Below are 26,228 nucleotides of genomic sequence, written 5' to 3'. Positions count from 1 at the left end.
TTGTTTCGCTTTCTTCAAAACTCCTTGTGTAGTATAACGTTCAATTCAGATGAGGCTGTAAATCAGCACCTTGTTCAGTTTTTCTCAAATAAAGACAGGTCCTTCTATGAACGAGGAATTATTAAGCTCACTGAAAGATGGCAAAAGGTTATCGAACAAAACGGGCAATATATCATTGATTGATCTTTGTTCTTTATATAAATAAATGACCTTTGAAAAACATAAACAAAATATATCATGACTTTTCCAACAACTCCATAGTATGTGGAAACAGTTAAATTTTTTGGCCAGAAACTCACCAAGAAAAATAAATCAATGCTTCAAGGAAGGTAAGAGTTAAATTAGCAAGACTGTGAAACAAAGGTTACCTTAAAAGAAAAAACCCTAAGTCTTGTTATTTTTTCCCATGACATTTCCCACCCAAAATTGATAACGATAAAGAACAAATGGCACAGAGGTTTGCAAAACCTGAAATTCGACTTCTGAAGGGATGCCCTAAGATGGTTTCTCTGGGCAGAGCCTCTCCAGATTTTTTGGTCCAACTGACAAAAAAAAAAAAAAAAAATTACACATACAACATAACTAGTTTTGTCCCTGGTCAAAATAGAGTTTCCAATTTTGGATTCAAGTTCTGCCTTTCAAAACAGTAGACATTTTCTGACAGTTTGAAGGCAATGACTACCCACTATGGCAGAATTAGAAAAAAAAAGTATCCAAAACTAAGGTATACTCCTTTAAAAACTCAAAACATCTTCTAACACAATGGAAAATTAAGGCATAGTAAATTTTCAACTACGAAATTAACATGGATTAAACACACCCTCAGATTTCAATAAAATCAAATGCTTAAGAATTCTGTAGCCTAAGCAGAAAATCCCCAACAATGCCAACATATATTTTACCGTAGAACCTTTGACACATAGGCAGTTTATATACTATCTCACCCTCTGTGCTCACTGGGGCTGGGATTTTTGTCTGGTTTGTAGCTAGGGGAGTATCTGATACACAGTAGGTGCTCAATAAGTAATGCTGAATGAATAAATATATCAATGGATATGTCATGAAAGTATCCTTATGGACAGAAAGAACATGACAAATTTAAACATAGCAAGTTTATGAGGTAACTTCAAAAGAAAATTGATTAAATCACAATATATTAGTATTTATTGTTGAAATCTCTCAATTGAGGTCTGTAAATTTACAATACAATTTTAAGTCAAATATGGTAAATATTAGCCATCTTCTGAAACGCTGAAACTTACATATACTGAAACTTACATGTACATGTAGGTCTTTTTAGAAAGCAAACTATACATATTACTTTTAGCTTATTTGTAAAAAAGAATTAAAGTAGCTTATTCAACATTTCATATTTGTTAAGTGCCTACTATGTGTCAGAGAACTAGAAGGTACTATAATACAGTGAGAGCTCCCAGAACAGGCTTAAAGCCTTTTCCCATAAAAATGGAGTACAAGAAAAAAGTGTGAGGGCCGGCCAAGTGGTGCATTGGTTAAGAGCTGGCTTGGGACGCCAGAGGGCCCCGGTTCGGATCCCACATATGAGGGCCAGTGACACTGCCCTCTACAGCTAAGATGCTGAACAACAGCTCAACTTGGAGCTGGGCTGCCATGAGTTGCCGGCGACGGCGTAGGCTGCAACCCCTGCTGCAGTGGGTTGCCATGGAATACCGTGTGTAGCCAGCAGCCGCCGTGAGCGGCCGTCCAGAAGCCGGCGACTGATCTGCCTCGCCGGGAAGAGCGCAATGATGGTGCCAACTTGGGCCAGTGAAGCGACGTCCTCCACAATCAGACTAAAGAACAAAAGGACAGCAACTTGTCTGTTCCCCTTCCCCCAATTCCCCAGCGCTGTTCCCATCCCCCAATTAAAATCTTTAAAAAAAAGAAAAAAGTGTGAAAATCATTGAAATTTGATCAACTGAATAAAACTTGAGTTGGTAAATGATATAAGGCTTATTTAAACAAAAAGCTGAACACTGTAAAGACAAACATTTATCAAGACTTGACTATCTTCAGCTGTGACCATCCTTAGTTTTAGGCATAATTCTCTGTGTCTCAATTCTCTTTGTCTGGGGATGGAAGAGAGCAGAAGGATGGAGGGAGACTAAAAAGGCAAGGTTTTGATGAAGATTCTAATTTGTCAAACAAAACAAAAACCTCAGTACTTGCTCCATCATCAAGCTGTCATAAAATACAGAATGCTGGTTCAACGGGGTGAAAAATTAGTGACAGAGCCACAATTGAGGAATGAGAAAGTGAAGCTGTAAGGTTTCCATAAAAAATAATCTACCACAAGAGATTATAAAACAGGATATGCTACTGAAAATATTCAGTCCTCTCTTCTTGCCTTTGTTTCAGAATAAAAAGGAATGAACTACTAAGATGTGAAACACGGATAAATCTCAAATACATTACGCTAAGTGACAGAAGTCATGCTCAAAAAGGTTTGTATCAGTTGATTTTATGTATGTGGCATTTTGCAAAAGGCAAAATCATAGGGACAGAAAACACATCAGTGTTGCTACAGGCTGGGCATGAAAGGAAGGACTGACTAGAAAGGGGGATACGGGAACATTATGGGGTGATGCAACTGTTCTGTATCTTCACCGTAGTGATAGTTACACACAACTGTATGTTTATCAAGTCTCACAGAACTGTCCATTCAAAAGGCTTTTTCTGATAGAAATTATGTCCCAATTTTACTGATAGAAATTATGTCCCAATAAACCTAAAAGAATGAAAGTTAAAAAAATGAAACTGACCATCTGCCAGTTAAATTAAAATAACTTTCAACAATCAAGGATATGAATTTGCCTTGAATCAAATCATTTAATTTTTCTCCAAGTGTAAAATTGTAAGACTATCTTTTTAAAAATCATAATAAATTAAAGTCAAATAAACTGCCAACTTAACCACTCACCAATGATGTAATTTTTCAAGTTTAAATACAAGGTTTTATATGTTTCAGAGGGATACTGAAGGTATCACTTTATCAGCTTTAAAAATGGGTATATATCGGGCTGGCCGAGTGGCACATTGGTTAAGAGTTGGCTTGGGACGCTGGCTCTAAGCAGCAGGGCCCCGGTTCGGATCCCACATTACGGCCAGTAACGCTGCGCCCTCTACAGCTAAGGTGGTGAACAACAGCTCGACCTGGAGCTGGGCTGCCGTGAGTCACCAGCAACGGCGTAGGCTGCAGTGAAGCTGCAGTGAGCTGCCATAAGCTACCGTGAGTGGCTGTGAGCGGCTGGCAGCCAGGGTGATCTGCCAAGAGCTGCCATGAGCGGCCGGCCATCCAGTGGCTGGCGACCGATCTGCCTCAGCTGGGAAGAGCGCAATGATAATACCAACATGGGCCAGTGAAGCGAAGTCCTCCACAACTAGAATGAAGAACCAAAGGACAGCAACTTGTGTGTTCCCTTCCCCCAATTCCCCAATAAAATCTTTAAAAAAAAAAAAAAAAAAAGGTATTTAAGCTTTTGGAACTAACAAGGCCAGAAAAAAAACCCACAAAGAGATATAAGTTCTGAAGACTTGTAATTACGGGATTCTTCAAAATTGTTTTTGTTTTAAATAACATCTCAGAATTCACTGAATAAGGTTATAAGAGTCATTAGGAAAGGCTTAGTCTTTAAAGAAGTAGAAAGATAACATTTGCATCAGGTTCTAGCCCCATGGACTTTAAACCACTTCCCAGCAAGCAGAACAATAGGGACTGCTTCAGGACATCACATTTCCCACAATTTAGAACACATATTTCACTTCATAAGAGGCAACTTTTGATTTTAACATAGAACAACTTTTAAGGCTGACATTCACAATGAAAGAATCTACAACAAGTGATACACATGTAACTCAATGGAAAAAAAGTCAAAATTGAGAAAGTAATCAACTCTTATATGTGTCTACAGCTCTTAAAACATAGTCCATAGGAAAGTAGGTATCTTTGTCTACTATTAATAGACTATAGTCCGTCCTTAAAAAAAAACACTGAGGGCCGGCTGGGTGGCGTGATGGTTAAGAACTGGCTTGGGACACCAGAGGGCCCCGGTTCGGATCCCACATATGAGGGCCAGTGACACTGCCCTCTACAGCTAAGATGCTGAACAACAGCTCAACCTGGAGCTGGGCTGCTGTGAGTCGATGGCGACGGCGTAGGCTGCAGCCCCTGCTGCAGTGGGTTGCCATGGGCTACCGTGTGTAGCCAGCGGACAGCGTGAGCGGCCAGCAGCCGCTGTGAGTGGCCATCCAGAAGCCAGTGACTGATCTGCCTCACCCGGGAAGAGCGCAATGATGGTGCCAACTTGGGCAAGTGAAGCAACGTCCTCCACAACTAGACTGAAGAACAAAAGGACAGCAACTTGTCTGTTCCCCTTCCCCCAATTCCCCAATAAAAATCTTTAAAAAGAACACACAGAAAAACAACAAAAAAAACCCACTGCATCCATTGCCATTTAATAAAAAACATAATGAGACCCAGAGAAGAATAGTTAAGGCAGAGAAAGAGTTAAAATTGTAAAACATTATTTGAATGACTGCCAAAATTTCAGATAGAGTGATCTGTGTATCAACAATTCTGTATATATTACAGTTAAATGAAATTCCTAAAAATCAGATATTTATCAAGACAAGACATGATGACAAAGGTCAAGATAAACTTTTTAAAGGCAATTTTTCTGGAAAAAAGCTCACAAAATAACATTTTATATCAACTTTAGAATAAAGACTTGATTGAATCTTCCATACCTTTAACATCTGGATCATCAACATGTGGCTCTAGATTTTCTAACATTTCTTCAAGTTCCTTTCTGGTGGCCATAGTGATGTTTGAAGAACTTGGCATGGTGACTTCAGGTGTTTCTTCTGGTCTCTCTGGGCTGAGTTTATTTCCAGATCCCTGCTCAAGCTCTATATCTAGATCTATTTCAGGAAGAGGAGTCCTCCAGAAATGGAAGGAATTGTACAATTCCTGATCTAAAAGAGCTGAATCTTGTGAACTGGTGCCAATCTCTGGCCATAATGTAGACTTGTAGTTATCAGGTTTTTTATCTTTCTCATTACAAGCTGCTTCCTGATGAGAGTCTGAGGACAAAGTACAAAGTAAAGACCTGTCCATTGGAACACTTATTTCACCTGGAGATTTCCTAGATGTTTCAGCATAATCTTCCACCATGTTTTCCAGTTTGATAATGGTATTATTAATACTGGGGTCTGAAGGAACATCCTCTGGACTGATTTGTACATCCTCGGGGACTTCTTGATCTCTGATCCTTTTATTGTTTCATTTGGGGGAAAAAAATGAAAGTATAAAAATAATTACTGAAAAAAAAATCAATGAAAGATACTACATAAAGCATTTTGACAAGTTAAATATTAAAAATTACAGATTATCCATACAAATTGAGTTTATGTAAATTACTGGTAATGCTTCTTTTTCCATCAGCTGTTCTGTGTTCAGAGATGTAAACATCTGTTAAGCCTAAGTCTAGATATTAAAGCATTAGATGTTAGTTGGAGAAGATAAAAGTTAAGAATCCTGGGATTCTATAATACCATGATAATTTCCTAAATAAATAAATAAATAAATGTAGGGAGATAAATTCCTACAAAGCATTTTAAGATACATTTAAACAATTATCTGATTTTTAGAATTATGGTATTGCGACTCTGCTCCAATGACACACTGAAAAGTTGAGAATTAAAACTTATTTGCTTACATAAAAACAACTTCTACATAGCATTACAAAGAATCTTATTTACTATCTCATAAAATATTACAATCTGCTTAAGTATTTTAAGTAAAAAGTTTTTATTTTTTCCACACTTTCTAGCTCTACTCTGAGGTTTTAACAAAATGGAATCATGACCTAATTGCTAAGAACACATAGCACAAGTTCCTAAATTAAATCCCACTGATTACCTCCATCTACTATATAAGCTAAAGTACTACGATAAGTTTTTATGTTTATCCCCTATGTTTTATTAAATTCAATTATAGTTAACAAATACGTATTGAGCACCTACTAGGAGCCAGGAAATGAAAACAGTTTTTGAGGATTCATACTCGAGGTGAGATGCACATCTTGCTCATGAGATTACCATTAGAGGCAAATAGGAAAAACGAACTTATAAGCAAATAACTGCCAGACAGAGTAGTAAATGAACATTGAACACACAAGGTAGAGATGAAAATTGAAATTAAACCGCTTTAGAGGAAATGATATGAGTTGTGTTTAGAAGAACCAATAATGTTTATGAGTCTAAGGGGAAGAAAATGTACTGAAAGAAACAGCATATGCAAAGGGTGTTAGAGGAGGTATAACATATTTAGAAAATAACAATGAGTTTATTATGGCTAAGAGAAGGAAATGATGGACAACGAGGATGAAAAACTACAGACACTACTGCATTCCATACTAAATACCTCTGGAATTTATCCTACAGGCTATAGGAAATAAAGTAAGAATTACGAAACTTACATTTTTAGATGTGTTATTTTTGAAAGACCATTCTGGAAGCAGTATAGAAAATTGGTTGGAGGTCAAACAGGAGGCAGAAATATAGAGCAGGTGAGAGATAGTGATGACTTTCTGAATGAAGGCAGTGTTTTGGGGGCTACAGAAGAAATAAACACATTCAAATGATGACAAAACCAATCAGATTCGTTCACTTATAGCATGCTGGAGGTGAGAAATAAAAAACAAACTTGGAAAGATTTCCAGATTTTTGGCTATAGCAACTGATTAGATGCTGGTAAAAAATGCAAACAGTTTAGCAAAAGAGCTAATGAGTTCTGGTTTGGATAGGCCGAGTTACGGATCTATGTTGAAGGTGATGGTGATATCCATGGGAAACTGGCCAGACACTGGAGGCAGATTTGGAGGTCATCAACTCAAATGGACAACTCAGAAAGGCTTAGACGTGTGTGATACAAGAAATATGAATGAAGGAAAACACGATAGTCATAGAATAACAGAGAGTGAAGTTATTTTTCTTGTATAAAAGGGTGGTAAAGATGAGCATATTTTTAGGCTTAGAGGAAGAGGTTATAAGAGATGAAGGAACTGGAGACACAGGAGATTTATGAAATAACTGATAAAGCAGAAATATTATGGGCTCAAGACCACAGGTGGACAGATGAAGAGATACTTCTTTCTAAGAAACATGAAGGAAAAGGAAGGATGGATATGTAGGTAAATATGTAAGGTGAGTGTGGGGAAAAAAATTAAAAGTGCTTCCTTGAAACACTGTGCGCCTCTACATATAAACAACAAAAGATATTAAACAGAAGGCCTGCCAGGATAGTGCCAGGAGTGTGCAAAAGAAAGGTGACGTTAACACTTAGGTAATATTCTAGTTGAATAGCCACCTTAAATGTTCTCATGAAATTATCAACTTCCCTCTGAAGTTGATAACTATAATTTATCTCATAATAATGTTCACATTATTTTCAGAAACCTGTTTTAAAAACACACTATGGGGGTGAGCTCAGTTGGTTAGAGCACGGCGCTGATAACACCAGGGTTGCCGGTTCGATCCCCACATAGGCCACTGTGAACTGCACCCTCCTTAAAAGAGTCAACTATGCCATTGTAGCATGAAAGCAATGTGTAACCAATGATTATGGCTGTTCCCCAATAAAGTTTAAAAAAAAAAAACAAGTAAAAAAAACCCACTATGATTATTTTTTTTGTTTTTTGTTTTTTTTTTTTTTTAAATTGGGAAACTGTTCTTCCAGGGCTGATCAGCTTTAAGTCAAGTAGTTGTCTTCAATCTAGATGAGGAGGGTGCAGCTCCTTGGCCCATGTGGGAATCGAACCGGCAACCTTGGTGTTATGAGCCTGCGCTCTAACCACCTGAGCTAATCAGCCGCCCTAAAAAGTTTTTAAATACAGAAAAAAATATTTAATAAGTCACCTGAAAACATACCACACAGTGATAGCGTTTTCAATTCTGATGTTGCCCTTCCATTCTTGTTTCTATAAAATATATTGTATGCATATATAATAAAATTGTTACAATTATGAAAATATTGAACGGCAAGTTCTTAGATTCTTATTCCAACACTAGCATTACATTAATATAAAACTCATATTCCACATTTCCTACTTATTCATAAAAATGAGGGATTGGCTAAATGGTCTTTAAGATCCTTTCCCTCTCCAAAATAGTTCTTGAACCTAGTGCTATTATGCAAAATAAATGCCTTCTAAATATGTATGAATTATATATTTTCCAATCATGTTGTTCTTATTAAAAGATATTTAGGGCCGGCCGAGTGGTGCGTTGGTTAAGAACTGGCTTGGGACGCCAGAGGGCCCCGGTTCGGATCCCACATATGAGGGCCAGTGACACTGCCCTCCACAGCTAAGATGCTGAACAACAGCTCAACCTGGAGCTGGGCTGCCGTGAGTCGCCAGCGATGGCATAGGCTGCAGCCCCTGCTGCAGTGGGTTGCCATGGGCTACCGTGTGTGGCCAGCAGCCAGTGTGAGCGGCCCTCAAGCCGCTGTGAGTGGCCGTCCAGAAGCCGGCGACTGATCTGCCTCGCCTGAGAAGAGCGCAATGATGGTGCCAACTTGGGCCAGTGAAGCAACGTCCTCCACAACTAGACTGAAGAACAAAATGACAGCAACTTGTCTGTTCCCCTTCCCCCAATTCCCCAGCGCTGTTCCCATCCCAATTCCCCAATAAAAATCTTTAAAAAAAAAAATTATGAACAGGTATTGTTTGATGGGGATGGGAAACAAATGGGTAAAACCTACAAGACTTCATCTATTATCTGATTAATTTAAGAAAGTTCCATTTAAAATTCACAAAAAGAATCCAACTAGAAGGTCATTTAGTATATAAAACTATTCCAAGGGCTGAAGTTCCTTGATCACTATTTCACCTTAGCATTTAGGTTAAACTGTAATACTAAAATTCATTAAGACTATTACATTTTAATAATCTTAACAGCAAAAACAAAGAATGGTCAAGTCATTCTATTTGTCTAATGTAAAATTACTAGTTTGTACAAACTTAAAACTCTTAGTACAATTAAAAAAAAAATGGGGAATTGGGTGAGGGGAACAGTGTTCGGGAATTGGGGAGGGGGACCAGCCAAGTTGTTGTTCTTCAATTTCAATCTTCGTTCAGTCGCCATCTGGCTTCCCTTCAGCAGCTCATGGACTCTAAGCTCAAGGTGCTGTGTTTAATCTTAGTTGCGGGTGGGTGTAGACACCATGCCATGCGGGAGTCGAACCAGCAGCCTTGTTGTTAAGAGTGCACGCTCTATACACTGAGCCATCCGGGTGGCGGTTCAGCTCAAAGTGCCAAGTTCAGTCTTAGTTGCGGGCGGGCGTAGCCCACCATTGAACAGACAATCTTGTTGCTACACCAGCTGAGCCATCCTGCTGCCTGTTGGCAGCTCAGCGACAGCTCAGCTCTGGCGCAGTGTCACTGGCCCATGTGGGAATCAAACCGGCGGCCCTGTTGCTCAAAGCCCTCGCTCTTAAGCCAATTCTTAACCAACTGAGCCACTTGGCCAGCCCAGTACAGTTTTAAAGAGACAAAAATTTTCCCTACAATAAATTCTGGGAAGAGTTACTACATGTGTGAATGACTAACAGTTGCTTCAAACTTTCAAAAATATAAATTCTCTAAACACTGACTTTTCCTAGGGCTGGATAATAGTCAATGGCAAAATTCTGATATTTTTAATTGTCAGACTTCTAAATGCCATTATATAAGCAAACACTGTTTTGAAAATTGAGAAGACATGATTCTACATAATAAGAGAATTATCCTATCTCCTAAGAGAGTGTAGGTAACAAGAGCACCAGAGGGTAAAACAGAATTTCTCTCAAAAAGAACATTAGGTTTTCTTTAGTGTCTACATAGTTTACAATTAATATCCTCAGAGTTCCTGACTAGGAACTGAGACCACAGGTCTAGAAAAATAAGTACTTATACATGTATTTCAAGGAGAAAATGACCTATGGAACATCTGGTTAAAGAAGCACCCTGAGGGCCGGCCGAGTGGCGCGATGGTTAAGAACTCGCTTGGGATGCCAGAGGGCCCTGGTTCGGATCCCACATATGAGGGCCAGTGACACTGCCCTCTACAGCTAAGATGCTGAACAACAGCTCAACCTGGAGCTGGGCTGCCATGAGTCGCCGGCGACGGCGTGGGCTGCAGTCCCTGTGGCAGTGGATTGCCATGGGCTACCGTGTGTGGCCAGCAGCCAGCGTGAGCGGCCAGCAGCCGCAGTGAGCAGCCGTCCAGAAGCCGGCGACTGATCTGCCTCGCCAGAGAAGAGCGCAATGATGGTGCCAACTTGGGCCAGTGAAGCGGCGTCCTCCACAACTAGATTGAAGAACAAAACGACAGCAACTTGTCTGTTCCCCTTCCCCCGACTCCCCAGCGCTGTTCCCATCCCCCCAATTCCCCAATAAAAAAAAAAAAAAAAAAAAAAAAAGAAGCACCCTGAGAAAAAGGCAAAGAACACTCTCCAAGATACAGCTTTCAAATACTGCGAATTACAATAACTAAATGAAATTTTAACAGCAGTGAAATACTTTCGAATTTATAGCAATAACAATCAATTTTACTTTCACATAATTGGCATTAAGCTAAATTTGACAAAAACTAGCATAAGTGGTTCAGTTACTTAAGGCTTTTGAGATTAAATAAATTATTTCCTTATAATAATTCATTCAATGTTTATTATGTGCAAACTATGTGGCAGGCCCCATGAAGGTGTTAGTATATATAAAGATAAAAAACTAGATAGCTACACCAGATGGGACTTGTGGTCTATGGTGTGATATATGCAAATATACAACTTAAAAGATATGATTAAAAATTAGTGCTCTCATTCTAGTCCTATTGATAGGCAAGATGCAAAAGCTGTGAATTTCCTGAAAAACTCAGGGAAAGATTCTCAGAGGTAGGGAGTTTAGAGACAGCAAACACGCTAACATTGTCTTTATTAAATGAGGTATGAATGGCTTCCCAAACAGAAAGCAGGAAGAACCTGAAGGACATAATGTATTCAGAGAACAATATAATTGTTGGTTTGACTAAAAAAAAGAGAATGTTTATTTTACATAATTTAGAAATACAAATTTGAATGTTTAACTCTGCTTCTGCAAGTAGCCAAATACTTATTAATACCTTCAAACAACCATTACTAGCCTGATCTAGGGTGAGTGAAACACAAATTTTGTATATAAAGTCAGATGTTTATAATCAATAAACGCTTCAAAAAGTGTTAACTTTTTGAATGTTAAATGTTTCCAGGATCAGATGAAAGAATATATAATAAGTAAGTAGTAGTGGAAATATATTGCCCAAAACTTCCTCACCCTGTGAGATATTTGAGAAATCTGAATTCTAGAAAACTAAGAGGACCTTGAGAACAGGAACCAAGTTCTCTATTTCTATTTACAGCAGGTGGTTCTTAGTAGGTGCTCAATTAATTTTCGGACAATCAATTGATGAATCTTAATTAACAAAACAACAATTCTAACAAAGCTTAAAACAAAAGCCAGTGAAGTATTTAAGAGGGCAAACAAACTAATGATTCTAATAATGTATAGGATAATTCTTCTTGAAGCTAGGAAAACTACACAAAATCTTTTACAAAGGTAACACAACTCCTTCCTTAGCCAGAAACTTTCTGTTCCCCTACACCATTAACACAATTCAATAAAGTCTAATAATATAGTGAAAATCCAATTCCACAAATAGTATTGACTTGACATTAAGACATACCTCATTACAATGGAAGAGAAATTAAGATTTGTAGCTAAAAGATAACTACCTTTAAATAGCTCTTCCAATGTCCTATACCAGCAGTCAGCATAACTACTGGCCATGATATCCATGCCAACTATTTTTGTCAATAAAGTTTTACTGGAACAAAGCCAAGCCCATCTGTTTATGTATTGTCTGTCTATGGCTGCTACACAGTGCAAAGGCAGAGTTGAGTAGTTGTGAGAGACCAAAAATAGCAATTGGCCTTTCACAGAAAGTTCGCTGACCCCTGTCCTATATGATTCTCTGTATATTTTAATTTTCACTTACTAGATCCTCTCTTGATTTAAAAATAAATAAAAGTTGTATAATAGTCTTTGTACAAATTAGATAGTGAAAAGGTACACTGACTTTAAAAAAGAAAAACAGATAACACCCCGCCCCCAATCATTATTTTTGTCAAACTTCTTGTAGCAGCTGTTTTCTAAAGAACTGATAAACTTTGCGTGCTAGGAAGGCAGGTTTAGAGTGATTTTTCTTCCTTTACAAAAAACAGTACCTCAGGTTTGTTTGGCTATTCAGCAGGACAGTAGGAGAACGGGCAAAAAGGTAAAACAAGGCAGCAGAGAAGAAAGGAAGAACTGCCAAATCAAAACACCAAGAAAGCAAATACCACAGTATCAAGACCTACAGAAGAAAATGTCCATTAGCATCAATGACAAGGGAGGGACAAGACACTATGGTAACTCAAGCATTACAGTAGGGACTGTTTTAAAAACAGGTACCCAATTATTTCAAGTGCACACCTGTAAAAGTTTGTGCTTATTTCCCATGCACTAAGTAAGGTTTAAATTGTTTTTCCATAAGTATATATTATAATAAGTTTATAAAAGTCTAAAACTCAAATTTTTTAAATGTAAAAAAAATTTAAAATAAAAATCGAGAGTTGTCCTCTTTAAGTTTCATTTTAAAATCTGTTGCCCCATTAGATTAATATACTTTAAATTGATAGTCTAGTTAATAAGTACACTAATTTGGTGCTAATCATTAAAATACTTTCCCCTTCAATTGGGAGATTACAATCATCATTCTGTAGACAGAGAATCCAAGAGCCAAAATTAAATTAATTGACTGGAAGGAAAAATAATACTAAGAAATGGACTATATACTAAAAGATATCCTAAATTAGGTTTTACTCCTTAAAAAAAGCAAACCCTTTAAATTGAATAACCATTACCTCACGTATTCTAAATATCAACACATGGTTTACTACATAAATAATTTATTAAATAAACTTATTTCAAACTATTATCGAATCTATCATTTACAGTTTTCTATGTGCCTGACATCAAGCTCAGTGTCATGTGCATCTTCATCCACTCATCTAATATATAACCAACCAAAATGACATTTAACAAATGTATTTAAAATTAAACTCTATAAGAATATTCACTAATTTGTATAATTAAGAGAAACAGTAGTCTCCAAAAAGAACGCTTATTATAAAATAGTGAAAATGAAAAAAATGTTCCCAAGCAGTAAAACTGGAAAGCAAAGTTTAAGTTTTAAAAAGATTATACCTATTTTTGTCTTCTGATGTATCTTCTGAACTTTTGCTTTCTTCTTTAAAATACTGGCCTGAGCTAGATGGATTAGCAAAAGTAGATATGAAGGGTCCCAGAGACTGAAAAGCTGCTTGGCGAACCTAGGAATAAAAAAAGGACAGTAATAAAACATAAAAATACAGTATTATTAATAACCTACTTTCCACACACTGAATGAAGTATGTTTAAGACAATAATATTTTTTTCTAAATGAAACCCAGATTCAGAACTATAAATCATTATTCTGCTAGAATTTAAAATTCTTTATAAACTATTTTCTCTTTTAATTTTTTTATCCTGGCTTGAATATTTAAACCATCAAAATGTAACGATGAGATCCTATAAAACATTTACGTGGAACAAAACTAAAGAAAGTCCTGTCATGTTTTCAAGAACAAAAAGAATGAAGTCAAGATTCCAAATAGAAAATATAAAGCAATAAAGTCACAAAATATGATAAATTCATTTAACATTTTCATGTAGAAAACACTGCAATTTGTTCACTACAAGGTAGCAAGCAGATGTACCAGAACTACACATACACTCATCAGAAATATAATACTGACAAAATATATTTCACAAACATCTGGAGGCATATATTACTGTTATTAAAGAATCTCTCAAGTAGGAGAGCTAAAAAGTTTAGAGAATTTTACTTCATATCATATTCCTGCATTATATTTGTAATCAAAACTTAAAAAAGACATTTGGAAAGGAGAGGTTTCATGAGAGGAAGTAGAAGGATGGACACAATCTGACAAAGGCAACTATAATGGGGAAAACTACAAACCAATTTCTCTGAGATTATGCCTTTTGGGGCATAATAATACCTTTTCCAAGTTTTAAAATGAGAATTACATGCTTTGTGTAAATTTCACAAAGGGAAAGATAATGTAAAGTGTGCCTATAATTATTAGTATTTACTTGCTTGGAGAAGAAGTTACAAAGTAATTCAATTGGTTAAAAAACAACAACAATTAGGCTAGAATTATGTGCACCAAAGCAAAAAGAATAGTGCATATATGTTAACTTACAGACTTTTTCCCCTTTATATATATATATTTCCATAAAAGCAGAAAAGGTAACTTTTAAAATTATATGTACACATTTAGTCTACTCTGGATGTTAAAACTCTGAGCTTGTCTCAAATAGGCATAGGCTTTATATATATACCTCAAATGACTGAGATTTTTAAGAAATTTTAATATGAACATATCCCCAAATTAACAGGAAATACTACTGTATTACTCAGCAAAAACAATGACCAAGTTTCAAAATGTACATAGTCTTTTCTAATAATCTTATACAAGATACTATAAAAACATTAAAATAGTACTAAGGCTTAACAGTCTTTCCCTCTATGTAGATTTTGTTTTGAAAATAAATGTGGTGAGATCCTGGAATCAACTTCTCGCATGACAGTGCATGCAAATGCAAGGAGCTCAAGTGACCCACACCCTGGTGAAATAGGAAAAAAAGACCTACCATTCAACACCTGTGGAAATGGTCCTAAGATTAAACAACAAATTAAGGAATATCTATTCAAGAAAATCCACAAAAATTCAGTTACAAAAGCTGAGAGTCAGAGGTATCTGAACCAAGACCAGCTTAGGGAGGCAGAGCGTCCACTCCAGGCTGCTGCAGCTAGGAACAGTGGGCTCTCTCTCTCCCAGCTCCCAGCCAGAGGGCTTTCTACATTTCTCACCCTGCCCCCAGCTACCTGTTACTCAGGCTGGGTCCTGGGCAAGTGCAATGGAATGCTGGGGGCTCCCTTCTTCTACTTAACACCCATTAGTGGATTTGAGGCTCTACCTTGGATGTGGCTTATAATACTGAGGCCCCAGCAGCCAGGAGAGACAAGACAAGAGAACCTCAAGTTGCTGTCTGTCCCACTCCCACCAAAATGCTGACACCCCAAGAGTGACTATGGGCATACCCAAAGCTGTGCTTCCTGGAGGGGGTAAATAACGAGTCTACTAAAGTATTCCAGCCAGTCATTAAACAAACAAGCAAGTAACAATTACAAGCTCCTGATAGGGATACCAGTATCAAATAATGCTACAATATATTATCTAAAATGTCCAGTTTCTAACAAACAGTTACAAGGCATGAAAAGAAACAGAAAAGTGTGATCCGTACAATGGAAAAAAATTTAGGTAACAGAAGCTGTGTGTGAGAGCAGTAAGATGTTGGACTTCACAGAAATGGCAGAAAAAAGAATTAGTGAACTTGAGGTATATAAAGATAAGTTATACAAGCTGAAAAACAGAAAACGAGGAAAAATTAATAGAGCCTCAGAAAAATGTGGGACATCAATTAAGAGCACCAACATGTGTGTAATGTGACTGCCAGGAGAAAAGAGAAAACAACGTTACTTGGAAGAAACAGACAATCTGGACAGGCCTATAACAAGAGATTAAATTAGTAATAAAAAAGACTACCCACAAAGGATAGGCCCAGATGGCTTCACTGCTGAATTCTATTAAACATTTAAAAGAGAATTACTACCAATTCTTCACAAATTCTCCCAAAACACAGAAGAGTAAGAAAACACTTCCCAACTTGTTTTAGGAGGCCATTATTATTCTGATAAAAAAAAAAAGCCATCAAAGAAAACTATAGACCATTATCTCTTATAATAAATACAAAAATCCTTAACAAAATCTTTAAATAGCAGAATCCAGCAACATATAATTATTATATGATCAAGTGAGACATCCCAGAGACTGAAGGTTAGTTTAAGATCTGAAAATCAATATGCTATATCATATCAATAGAATGAAGATGATTTATATTTGTATAGTAATTTTGTCCAGTTTTTTAAAAGTTAATACAGTTGCCTGTGTATTGTTTACTCCTTGAAGTATTAACAATAACATACCCTAAATTATAAATTATTTTTAAAATTATGAAATCAAAATCACGTTTGCTGTAAAATGTATTCTTTTACAAATGATAATTAAACAAAATCCTACCCAACGTGAAGGATCACTGATCAAATTAATAAACAGTGCTGACAATTTAGTCCGTCTGATTTCTTGACATGTTGCACATGAAACTGCCATGAAACATTCAGCACAAGCCTTCCGGACTCCCCATACGTTATCAGAACAAAGTTGGAAAAACCTGGGCAGCTATGCAAGAAGGATAGTGTTTTGTTAGGCAGGTAAACAGAGTAAGGTTTAATGCAGGCATACCCCGTTTTATTGTGCTTTGCTTTATTGAACTTCACAGATACTGCATTTTTTACAAATTGAAGGTTTGACAACTCTACATCAAATAAGTCTATCAAGTGCCATTTTTCCAACAGGCCCAGATGATGGTTAGCATTTTTTTTTAAGCAATAAAGTATTTTTTAATTAAGGTATGTACATTGGTTTTTTTTCGATATATTACTATTGCACACTTAATCTACAATATAGAGTAAACATAATTTTTATATGCACTGGGAAACCAAAAAATTCGTGTGACTCTCTTTATTGTGATATTTACTTTATTGTGGAGGTCTGGAACCAAACTCTTCATATCTCTGAGGTATGCCTGTAGTTACTTTATTTCATTTTCTGCTTTCAGTGTTTTAAAATATTAGATTTTCTTAACAAAGTTTAGAAGACCTGTTTAGGATTAATACTCAGTAATTTTAAATAAATTGCACCTAATTTATAATACTATGAGCTATGGAAAAATAAAACACTCCCAACAAATACAGCTTAAATGTTATAATCCAAGAGCCTGTGCCTAAACTTGTTTTGGTAACAGATGGTTTCAGAAACTCTTGAAGTTAACATACTTGGATTATAACATTTAAACTGTATTTGTTGGGAGTGTTTTATTTTAATGTATATTTAAAAATAATCTGCTGTAGATGTAATTTGTTACTAAAAGACTTGAGGGTTGCAATAAAACTAAAGATCCATTTGAATAAATAAGAATTGCTTTGTTTAATAGAAATGGAAGAGGTAAAAATGGATCAATGGTTCTTAAACATATTTGCATTTTTAACAAACTATCTTTATCAAAACACAGTTCTGATTACAGAAATTTAAGTTCCTAAACTCCAAATCCTATTATCTGTCTGGTTTACATTCATGAAATTGTGTTAATAAAATGTGGGGGTAAATGTATGCATTTCAAACTTCATGTGCTACTTTGTAATGCACTGCTTCCTCCTTTGTTCCTGTAACACTTACCAACATTTCCTCAGTAGCTTGCTGGCCAACTACACTGCAAATATCTCCAAAATTGGCAGCACAGACCTGACAACAAAAGCATCACTCACATTTCAAAATATTACACATGAAGTTATTTAAAAACAATCTTTTAAATTTCACATATCAATACAGTAACCACTAGAACCATGTGTTCTTAAACAAACAAACAGACTAAAAAATACCTTTCGAACATGAAACATTCTGCAATCACAGCACATCTCACAAAATCTAGGCAGGATAAGACGCTCTGTAATGTCCTTCCCAACCATTGGAGCCATTTTGCACATTATCTAAAACAAATAAGAACAAAAATACACTGAAAATATCTTCAAACTAAGACTTTTGTAAAGTTTGCTAACTTATTTATACCATATACATTACAAAAAACACATCTTAATTATCTGAGTTGAAAAATAGATATTAACTACTACCAATAAAAACCAATAATTACTAAATGCATACCAAACCCAGAGATAATCATAAAAATTTCACTTTTGTCTATAGTTTCAATCCTAGTAATCATTTTGCCTGATAACTTTAAAAGCAAAAAAATCCCTACATTTTTCCAATAAGAAAATGGTGACTGTTTCAAAGGAATGATTATCCATAAGAAGGATCTGGGTTCAGTATATCTATACTGTTAAGAAAAGACTGTACAGAGGCAGTCCTTACCTTACAAAGTACCTGTTTTAAATGAAACTTGTGCATATTAGAACTGTGTCCTTACTCTGCAAAGCCTAGGTTTCAAGGAAGGCAAAGGCAAGGACACGATTCTGATACGCTCATTTCACTTAACACAGTACTAGGCAAAATGAGGATGAACTGTGTGTGAAAACTGACCCAACATTATTTAAATAAATTACCCTCACAGGTGGTATAGAAAGAAATCTGATGATTTGTCATCATTTATCTATCACATCTAGTCCTAGCTGTGCAAATATGACAAGAAGTATAAGGCATACAGATTGAAAAGAAAAAAAGCTCTATTCATATGCGTATATGACATGACTGTCTACATAAAAAATACCAAGGAATCTACAAAGAAGCCACTAGAACAAATAAGTGAGTTTAGGAGATTTGCAAGGGATATGTCAGAATACAAAAATCAAATGCATTTCTGTAAATTAGCAATGAACAAGTGGAAACATTAAAAATAGTTATCATTCACAACTGTATTAGAAGACATGAAATCTCACAAAATACATACATGTTATCTACTGAACACTACAAAACACTGATGAGTAAAAGACCTAAATAAATGGAGAGCTCTACCATGCTCATGGATTGTTAGGCTGGCAATTCTCCCCTAATCGATATATAGATTCGACACAATTCCTATTAAATCCCAGCCTTCTCAAAACTGGAGCTAACACCTACATCTCTCAAATCCCAAAGCCAGTTTTATATTTTGACTCCATACTGTTTCTAAGCATTTCTAAGCCCTAGTTTAAAGATCCAAAGTTATACTGCATTACTAATCTATCATTAGAATAAATTATTTGCTAGACAGAGAACAGATGGGAAGCAAGGGTATGCAAAACATGACAAAATAAACAAACCAACTGTAAGAGAATCATGGGTTTCATACTAACTCTGGATAGTCCTTTTATTGTAATTATAATGTTTTACTATTATTAAATCCCATCAAAAATTATAATAATAGAGCAAGTTAAACTCTGCTCAATATAAACCAACAGTGAGGGCTGGCCGAGTGGCTCGTTGGTGAAGAGCTGGCTTGGGAGCACGAGCTCTGAGCAGCAGGGCGGGCGGTTTGGATCCCACATGGGCCAGTGACGCTGAGCCCTCCCTATACAGCTAAGATGGTGAACAAGAGCTTGACCTGGAGCTAGGCTGCCATGAGTCATGTAGGCTGCAGTGGGCTGCCGTAAGCTACCCTGAGTGGCCGGCAACCAGTGTGTGCCGCCGTGAGCGGCCATTCAATGGCTGGAGACCGAAACAAAAAAAACCCCAACAGTGATGCCAAAACTGATTTCCCTGAACAATGAACTTGTGAAACTAAAAAAAAATTGTTTTAGAATTTGACAGTGGTGGTTGTAAAACACTGTGAATATACACTAAATGCTACTTAACTGTACACTTTAAAATGGTTAATTTTATATTATATGGGTTTCACTTTAATAAAAATTGCATTACTGGGGAAAAAGCATCTAAACTTATTATTAACTGGTACCTGAGTAAAAAGAAAATATTGAAATCAAGGAATTTCCAAGGGAAAGGGACTAGAGAGATGATAAAATTCACCCTACTGATTCAGAAGCACTATAAAATTTTGTTGCAATATTTTTCATATCAACAAAGATGCAATTATATTATTTTAGGGTAGGTATTGAACTCTCACTATCCAATTAGATTTGAATACATTTTCAGATGGATTTATCACTTTCCTAATTTATTAGAATTCTTACTATGTGAATTCAGGAACCATAGATGTAAACTGCAACAGATGTTACTATAAACTCTAATTCATGCCCTATTTTTGATGGCTCTCTATCAAAATATTTGCCAACCATGTAAAAAACCCCAGAAGATTTACTATTATACTTGATTCTATTATGTGCATAATTAATCTGTATATTTTTCTAATAATCAAAATTTACACCATATACCATATTATAGTAAAATTACTTGCCTGACCATTGTTCCCCCCCAAAGACCATACTGTCAAGGGCAGGAGCTAAGTATTATTATTTTTTATTCTACAGTGCTTACACAATGTCTAGAAAAGTGTTCAACAGTAATTAAAGGAGTTCAAATGTTTCTTCATTCAATACAGGTTGAGTGAGTGAGTGAGAGTGAGAGTGAGAGAGTGAGAGAGAGAGAGAGAGAGAGAGAGAGAGAGAGAGAGAGAGAGAGAGAGTGTGTGTGTGTGTGTGTGTGTGTGTGTAGCTGTATTGGTTTTATCCCATCCTATTTTTCCATTTTGACATAAATTTAGTTGCTTATTATTTTCTTGCTGTATATTTTGCTTTTCAGAGCCCAACGACAGAGCTATCTAATCCCCAGTTGCTTGACATAATAGAGGGCCCACAGAAAACGCACCTTTCTGAAGCCTTATAAACCTATGTCCTTTTCTAGCCTGGCATTATATTTCAAATGCAATCATTTGTGGCTACTTTGGTATGTAACACGTATAAACCCTATAGCATATAAAGCATTTCTGCATTTTTCAATGCAAAAATGCGTCATGACTTTCCCGACAACCCAATATTTAATGAACACCTCTTGTTGGTCAATATACGTAAACTGAAAAATCACAGAGCCAAGACATGGAAACAACCAAAGTGTCCTTTGATAGATGATTGGCTAAAGAAGTTGTGGTATATATACACAATGGAATACTATTCTTCCATAAGAAAAGATGAAATAGTCCCATTTGTGACAACATGAATAGAACTTGAAATTATTATACTAAGTGAAATATGTCAGGCAGAAAAAGTTAAAAACCATATGATTTCACAGATATGTAGTACATAAAACTGAAAGCAACAAAGGAATAAGACAAAGAAACAAAAACTGATAGACATTGGGCTGGCCGAATGGCTCAGTTCGTTAAGAGTTACATTAAGAGCACGAGCTCTGAGCCACAGGGTAGCCAGTTCAATTTGCACATGGGCCAGTGAGCTGCGCCTGAGCAGAGCTGCCGCTAAGCTGCCAACAGGTGGCAGGATGGCTCAGCTGATGAGAGCATGTGCTCCTAACAAGGTTGTCTATTCCAGATGGTGGGCTATGCCCGCCCGCAACTAAAGACTGAACTCAGCACCTTGAGCTGAGCTGTCGCCCGGGTGGCTCAGGGGATAGAGTGTGCATTCTTAATAATGAGGCTGCTAGTTCCGACTCCTGCATGGGATGGTAGCTATGCCCACCCACAACTAATTGAACACAGCACCTTGAGCTGAGCGGCGTGCCTGCCCAACACTGTAACACTGTTACCCTTCCCCAATTCCCCAATAAAATCTTTAAAAACAAAACAAAACAAAACAAAAAACAACAACACAGGGCCGGCCGAGTGGTGTGTTAGTTAAGAGCTGTCTTGGGACACCAGAGGGCCCTGGTTCGGATCCCACATATGAGGGCCAGTGACACTGCCCTCTACAGCTAAGATGCTGAACAACAGCTCAACCTGGAGCTGGGCTGCCGTGAGTCACCGGCGACGGCGTAGGCTGCAGCCCCTGCTGCAGTGGGTTGTCATGGGCTATCATGTGTAGCCAGCAGCCAGCGTGAGCAGCTGTCTAGAAGCAGGCGACTGATCTGCCTCACCCGGGGAAGAGCGCAATGATGGTGCCAACTTGGGCCAGTGAAGCAACGTCCTCCACAACTAGACTGAAGAACAAAACGACAGCAACTTGTCTGTTTCCCTTCCTCCAATGCCCCAGCACTGTTCCCATCCCCCAATTCCCCAATAAAAATCTTTAAAAAAAAAACAACTGATAGACATAGACAATAGTTTAGTGGTTACCAGAGGGTAAGGGGAATAAATAGGATCAAATATATGGTGGTAGAAGGAGGACTGACTCTGGGTGGTGAACACATAATGTGTTATATAGATGATGTATTACATAATCGTACACTTAAAACCTATGTAACTCTACTAATAATTATCACCCCAATAAATTTTAATTAAAAAAAAAAGAAAAATCACATTCTACTTACAGCTACAGCTTCTGTTTTCACATCATCGTTACTATCTGGGGCAGTTAGCTCTATAAGGACCGGACATACTTTGGTTTCCACATCAAATCGCTCAATTAACTCCTGCTCCAACAGAGCTAGCAAAGCTGCCTGACTTGTTTTTCTTACCTGGGAAAAAATTAACAGTATAAATGAAGTATATACATGATACAACAAAACTATTTATTTGATTTTCACAAAATTGAAGACTTCTTATCTGAACTTAAAGAGACTCATAACAGGCAAAATCATGCAAATAAAAATCTGTGGCTATTTTCTTCAAGAATTGCAAAGATAGAACCTGGTAAGTTGTGTTATAACAGAAGTGGAACAAAAAAGCCATCTTTTAAAATATACTCACAACGAAACTTTTTGAGGGACATCTGTAAAGGCCACCAAGTGAGGGTGCACCTAGGAAGCACTGTCTATAACGGCATTAAGGAGACCTAGATTTGCCATACTCTCAACACATCTTGTTTAAGATAAATGGTTGTTTTGAAAAACAGAATAACAAAGTTAAAAAGGAAAAAATACTTAAATGAGACCACTTAGGCCATTCTACATATATCATACTACATATATTTCCATTAAGAACATGGAAATGGCACTCTTACCTGATTATTCTGATCTGCGAGATATCTAACCACAATAGGTAGTAAGTATTTCGAAAAAGCATATGGAATTGAAGGCCGGTTTTCTTGACAAAACAAGGCAATATGAGGCACCTGTTCCATCAGCTCTGCTCTCACAGTTGGCTCTATTGAAATAATAGAAATGTGAGTAAACATTCTCCCACAGTAACAAAAATCTGTGCCTGGGCTTGAGCCTATTTAGGAAAAGATTTGGACTTTCATCCTCAGCATGAAAAGGACTTACAAGATGTTCTCTACTCTGTGATCCTTTTCACAATCATACACAGGTCAACCCCTTGAGTTAAAGGGGGACCTCCCCCCTGCAATCCCAAGTTTGTATATTCACAGTATGCACTGAGCATGCAATCATTTCCTATAATGACTGAATTTATTCATCACCTACATTGTGACATTACATCAGACCTAATTAGTGCTAGGTGTTAAATATTCAATTTTCACATCAACTATAATATAGCATCTATAAAGGCTACTATTTAAAAACCTCCTAAGTCTTAAGGACTGGCTTCTAATCTAAGTTTAGTCAACGAATGGAGGATTTATGGTTAGAATTAACTAAGACTAAAAAGTTCAGTGAATATTAAAGGAGACCAACAAATTAAAAAAACAAACAAACCTGAAAGGACTCAAGTATATATGGCATATTTAAATGTGACATATATGGCATCTCAAATTTCTGAGTTTCAAAAGGATGAATTACCCAGTAAGTAACGGTAGGAAAATGAGCTAGTTATCTGAGGACAAAAAGATAAGATTCCTATGCTGCACACCATACATTAATTCTAGGTGAATTAATGTTCCAAACCTTTTTTTAAAGATTAAAAGCATTAAAAGATAACACATTTTTTTAAAAACGTTTGAGCTTGAGGTGGGACAAATCAAAGCAAACAAATAAAAACACCAACTAAAATATCAGCAATTTTCACTTTAAAAAGACTTCATTGTAATAGTCAACAGGTACCACACTCAGTTAAAAGGCAAAACCTCCTGAGAGAAAACACATATATAATTAAGTATTAATAACTAAATATACAAAGAACCCCATTGTTCAAATGAATGTAAGAAAGAAAATAAGGATACAAAAAAGCAATTCACAGAAGAAATGCAAGTGACTGGCACACATACAGACATGACAGAATATCAATAAAAGTCACTACATCAGACCTAATTAGAACTTTGGCACCTATTAAGGATATTATGAAAGTTACCTTAAGGTAAATATCCAAGAATACGTCCTGACGAACTTTAGATTTCAAAAAACAGATATAAATAAAACTAGTAGATACTGTACTGGCATTCTCCAAAGCTAAAAGTCCTATCAACAAACCAATATTTGAAATTTCTATTACACGGCTATGCCATGTGAAGTAAGACAGTATTTGAACAAAATAGAGTTGCTGTACATATAGTCTCTATTTTTCATCACTGACTCTAAATATGCTAACATTGACCTAATACTTACATATACTTTGAAGCAAAAGAAAGAGACAAATTACGGTTTTAGTTAAGAATAAAATCAGTTAAGTTTTCTTTCTTCGAAGTCCTACTTAGGCAGAACAAATAAATTACAGAAACAGACCCATGCAAATATAGATAACTAATTTATTAAAAGACGAAAAAGGAAATATGGTCTTTTCAATAAAGAATATTGTGTCAACTGGATACCCCCATTTAAAAAAAAAAAAGAAACTTGTCCCCTACTTTATATCATACACAAGAATAAATTCTAGGTGGAATGTAGATCCACACATTAAAGGCAAAAACAACAACACTTCTGGATTAGACATGAGAAAATATTCATGACTTTGAAGTAAGGAAAATTTTCTTAGGCAGGGCACAAATAGTACTACCTATGAAAGAAAATAACTCTTCTTTAACAGTTAAGAAAGTGAAAAGATAAGTCACAGACTTATCTGTATCTTAACTATAATACGCATATATGACTTAGGGCTTGTATCCAAAATCAGAATTTCTGCAAATATGTTGTAAAAAGACTCCCAATTTAAAAAAAAAGGAGGGTGGGGTGGGGAAGAGACTTAAACAGATATTTCAAAAAGATGCCCAAATAGCCAATAAACATATAACGAGGTGCTCAGCTTTACTGGGCACTGAGGAAATGTAAATTAAAACTACAATGAGCTATAAATTTAAATTACTACCCCTCTGAAAATTTAAAATAAACAAGTTTTGGTGAAGATGTGAAACAAAAGGAGCTCTCATACACTGCTGATGGGACTACAAATTGTTATACCACTTTGGAAAACTCTATGGCTTATTAAAGATGAATATATGCATATCCTATGACATAATAACTCCAATTCTAAATTCCAAGTATATACCCACAGAAATGATACAAATATGCTCCATGTGCAATTCAAGTTCTCTCAAACAACTCATAACTATTAGTCTCCTAACTAGTCTTCCTGTCCACCTATCTTTTTCATCAAGTCAATCCATACTGCTACTTACTGTTCTAAATCACAGAAAATCCAAACTCTCCAGCAGGGCATAGTACAAATCTTTACATTCTAGCCTTCAATTATCTTATTTAACAGCCTCATTTAACTGTAGATTCAGTAAACTCACTGTTGACCAAACAGGCCAACATCTTGAACTCCTCAAGCCTCTAAACCTATCTTTTCCTGAGTACACTCGTTCCCTTTTCTGTACCTCATCATTCTATCAAATTCAACTCAAATGCCACTAATTTTCTGAAGCCAGCCCCAATCCTCCCCATTATAATTTATTGTTTACATGTTGCATTCATTAAACTGTTAATTTGAGGACAGGAATTTTATTCAATTTAGTAACTGCTCTAATACTTAATCCAGAACCTGGCACAAAACATGCAGTGTTTTATGTTTACTGAGTGAATGCAAAATGTAAATGCCAATAGAGATATTTACCATAAACTCAACAACTTGAGAACATATTTTAAAAAAAATATACGTGTATGTTTATAAAAAATAGCACTATGATTGGTAAATAGGTAAAATAAAATATAAATTCCTCCTTAAAAAATACCTATGTCTCTACTAAGAAAGGAGTAACCACAATGGGATGCAACACTGACAAAAATTTAAGTTAAATTGCATCTCTACCAAATCAAAAAATAAAAAGTACAAATTACAGTTGATGAGACTCTCCTAAAACCATTATGGAACAAGCATACCGGTGAGCAATTATGTACACAGAAAGTCATGATGAGAAAAATTATTAGTAAAGTAACAAATATTTTTTCTACCTTTTAATAAAATAAAAATTATTTAAGGCTTATGTAAATAATAACCATATTCCCATAAAATGAATTGCTT

At 36.2% G+C, this 26,228-nt stretch overlaps 1 protein-coding gene across 10 annotated transcripts in view; it reads right to left on the bottom strand.

The window, feature by feature from the left end:
* PPP4R1 (protein phosphatase 4 regulatory subunit 1) overlaps window positions 1–26,228 on the bottom strand; it is a 97,902-nt gene that overhangs the window by 35,718 nt on the left and 35,956 nt on the right. For 7 of the 10 annotated variants that reach the window (XM_019649975.1, XM_019649976.1, XM_019649966.1 and 4 more), the window contains 7 exons: window positions 22,879–23,021; window positions 22,247–22,393; window positions 17,758–17,865; window positions 17,555–17,620; window positions 16,340–16,498; window positions 13,341–13,465; window positions 4,765–5,288 (listed from right to left, as the gene is read on the bottom strand). In XM_019649975.1, the coding sequence (XP_019505520.1) occupies window positions 4,765–5,288; window positions 13,341–13,465; window positions 16,340–16,498; window positions 17,555–17,620; window positions 17,758–17,865; window positions 22,247–22,393; window positions 22,879–23,021 (1,272 nt within the window). The remainder of the gene's footprint in view (window positions 1–4,764; window positions 5,289–13,340; window positions 13,466–16,339; window positions 16,499–17,554; window positions 17,621–17,757; window positions 17,866–22,246; window positions 22,394–22,878; window positions 23,022–26,228) is intronic. The other 3 variants (XM_019649972.1, XM_019649968.1, XM_019649973.1) reach the window with 3 other exon arrangements.

This window comes from Hipposideros armiger, unplaced genomic scaffold (genome assembly GCF_001890085.2).
Source record: "Hipposideros armiger isolate ML-2016 unplaced genomic scaffold, ASM189008v1 scaffold_136, whole genome shotgun sequence".
NCBI lineage: Eukaryota > Metazoa > Chordata > Mammalia > Chiroptera > Hipposideridae > Hipposideros > Hipposideros armiger.
This window is presented reverse-complemented; position numbering and strand designations above follow the sequence as displayed.